This window comes from Neodiprion virginianus, chromosome 3 (assembly GCF_021901495.1).
Source record: "Neodiprion virginianus isolate iyNeoVirg1 chromosome 3, iyNeoVirg1.1, whole genome shotgun sequence".
NCBI lineage: Eukaryota > Metazoa > Arthropoda > Insecta > Hymenoptera > Diprionidae > Neodiprion > Neodiprion virginianus.
Genome location: NC_060879.1, coordinates 15,919,713 through 15,921,058, shown reverse-complemented (window position 1 = coordinate 15,921,058; position 1,346 = coordinate 15,919,713). Strand labels below are relative to the sequence as shown.

At 47.4% G+C, this 1,346-nt stretch overlaps 1 protein-coding gene across 1 annotated transcript; it reads left to right on the top strand.

Annotated features, from left to right (window-relative positions):
* Positions 1 to 424: 424 nt before the first annotated feature.
* On the top strand, positions 425 to 1,093 carry LOC124299590 (uncharacterized). Its single transcript, XM_046752856.1, has one exon. The coding sequence runs from the start codon at positions 425 to 427 to the stop codon at positions 1,091 to 1,093; it is 669 nt and encodes a 222-aa protein (XP_046608812.1).
* Positions 1,094 to 1,346: the final 253 nt, after the last annotated feature.

Sequence of the window (1,346 nt, the reverse complement as noted above, 5' to 3'; positions counted from 1 at the left end):
CATCACCTCTTAATCCTGCTGATCTTCAATTTGCTCTAACTTTCTGGATCAAATCTACGCAGCAGGCTTACTTCTCCAGCGAGATCCGAGCAAATTCACAGAGCGAGAATCTCGCAAAATCCCATCCTCTCACTAGTCTGACCACGTGGATTGATCAGACTGGCTTACTTCGAGTTGGTGGTCGTCTACCAAACTCTCAGCTCGACGACGATGCAAAACATCCTCCAATTCTACCAAAGACACCATCGTCTCCAAACTCATCATCGCTACCGCTCACAGTCGCACTGTGCATGGCGGAACTTAGCTAATTCTTGACTATATACGCAAGTACGGCTGGATTTTTGGTGGTCGTGCTCCAGTCAAGTCACACATTCACTGATGCGTCACTTGCACGAGAATACTTGGTTTTCGAGCTCAGCAACGCATGGGACAACTTCCAGCCTCACGTGTTACACCATCACTTATCTTTGAACACACTGGAGTTGACTACGCTGGCCCAGTGGCTCTCAAGTTCTTCAATGATCGTGGTACGCGCAACTATAAGGCCTGGATCGCTGTATTAGTATGCTTTTCAACGTCTGCTATTCATCTGGAACTAGTAACCGATTACAGTGCTCAAGGATTCCTGAAGGCACTTCGCCCATTTACATCTCATCGAGGAATCTGTAAAACACTCTCCAGTGACTGCGGAACCAACTTTCAAGGCGCACAAGTTGCTTTAGAACGTCTCCTGGCGGGATTCACTAAAGAATCTCAACACCTGCAACAGCTCATCGCCAATGATGGCACTCGCTGGAAATTTAATCCGCCTGGAGCTCCCCACATGAGTGGAAAATGGGAAGCAGCTGTTAAATCAGTGCAACAACATCTAGCTAAAATCAACTCGGACAAACTGCTGACATACGAAGACATTTCCACACTTCTGATGCAAATTGAAGCTGTACTAAACTCTCGTCCACTTAGTGCTCTCTCAGAAGATCCTGATGATCTTGTAGCACTAACTCCAGGTCACGTCATCCGAGGGGCTCCTCTCACTACAATACCAGAACCATCTCTGCTGCATCTGCCTTCAAATCGCCTCTCATTACTTTAAGACATTCAATAGCGTCTCCAACTATTCTGGTCTCATTGGTGTGCCTGCTGCTTGAAAACTCATCAAACCATCTCTGAGTGGAACACATCTTTCTACGACATCGGAGTAGGTTCCCTGGTGCTGCTAGCAGACGAGCGGTATCCACCATCAAAATAGCCGCTGGGTTGCGTTACACACATTCATCCAGGTCAAGATGACCTCACTCGTGTTATCACCATCGAGACAGCCTCCTCAACCTATCTCAGACCAATCC

Coding starts and splice junctions, on each gene's coding strand:
- LOC124299590 (XM_046752856.1), top strand. CDS start 425: ATGGGACAACTTCCAGCCTCACGTGTTACACCATCACTTATCTTTGAA.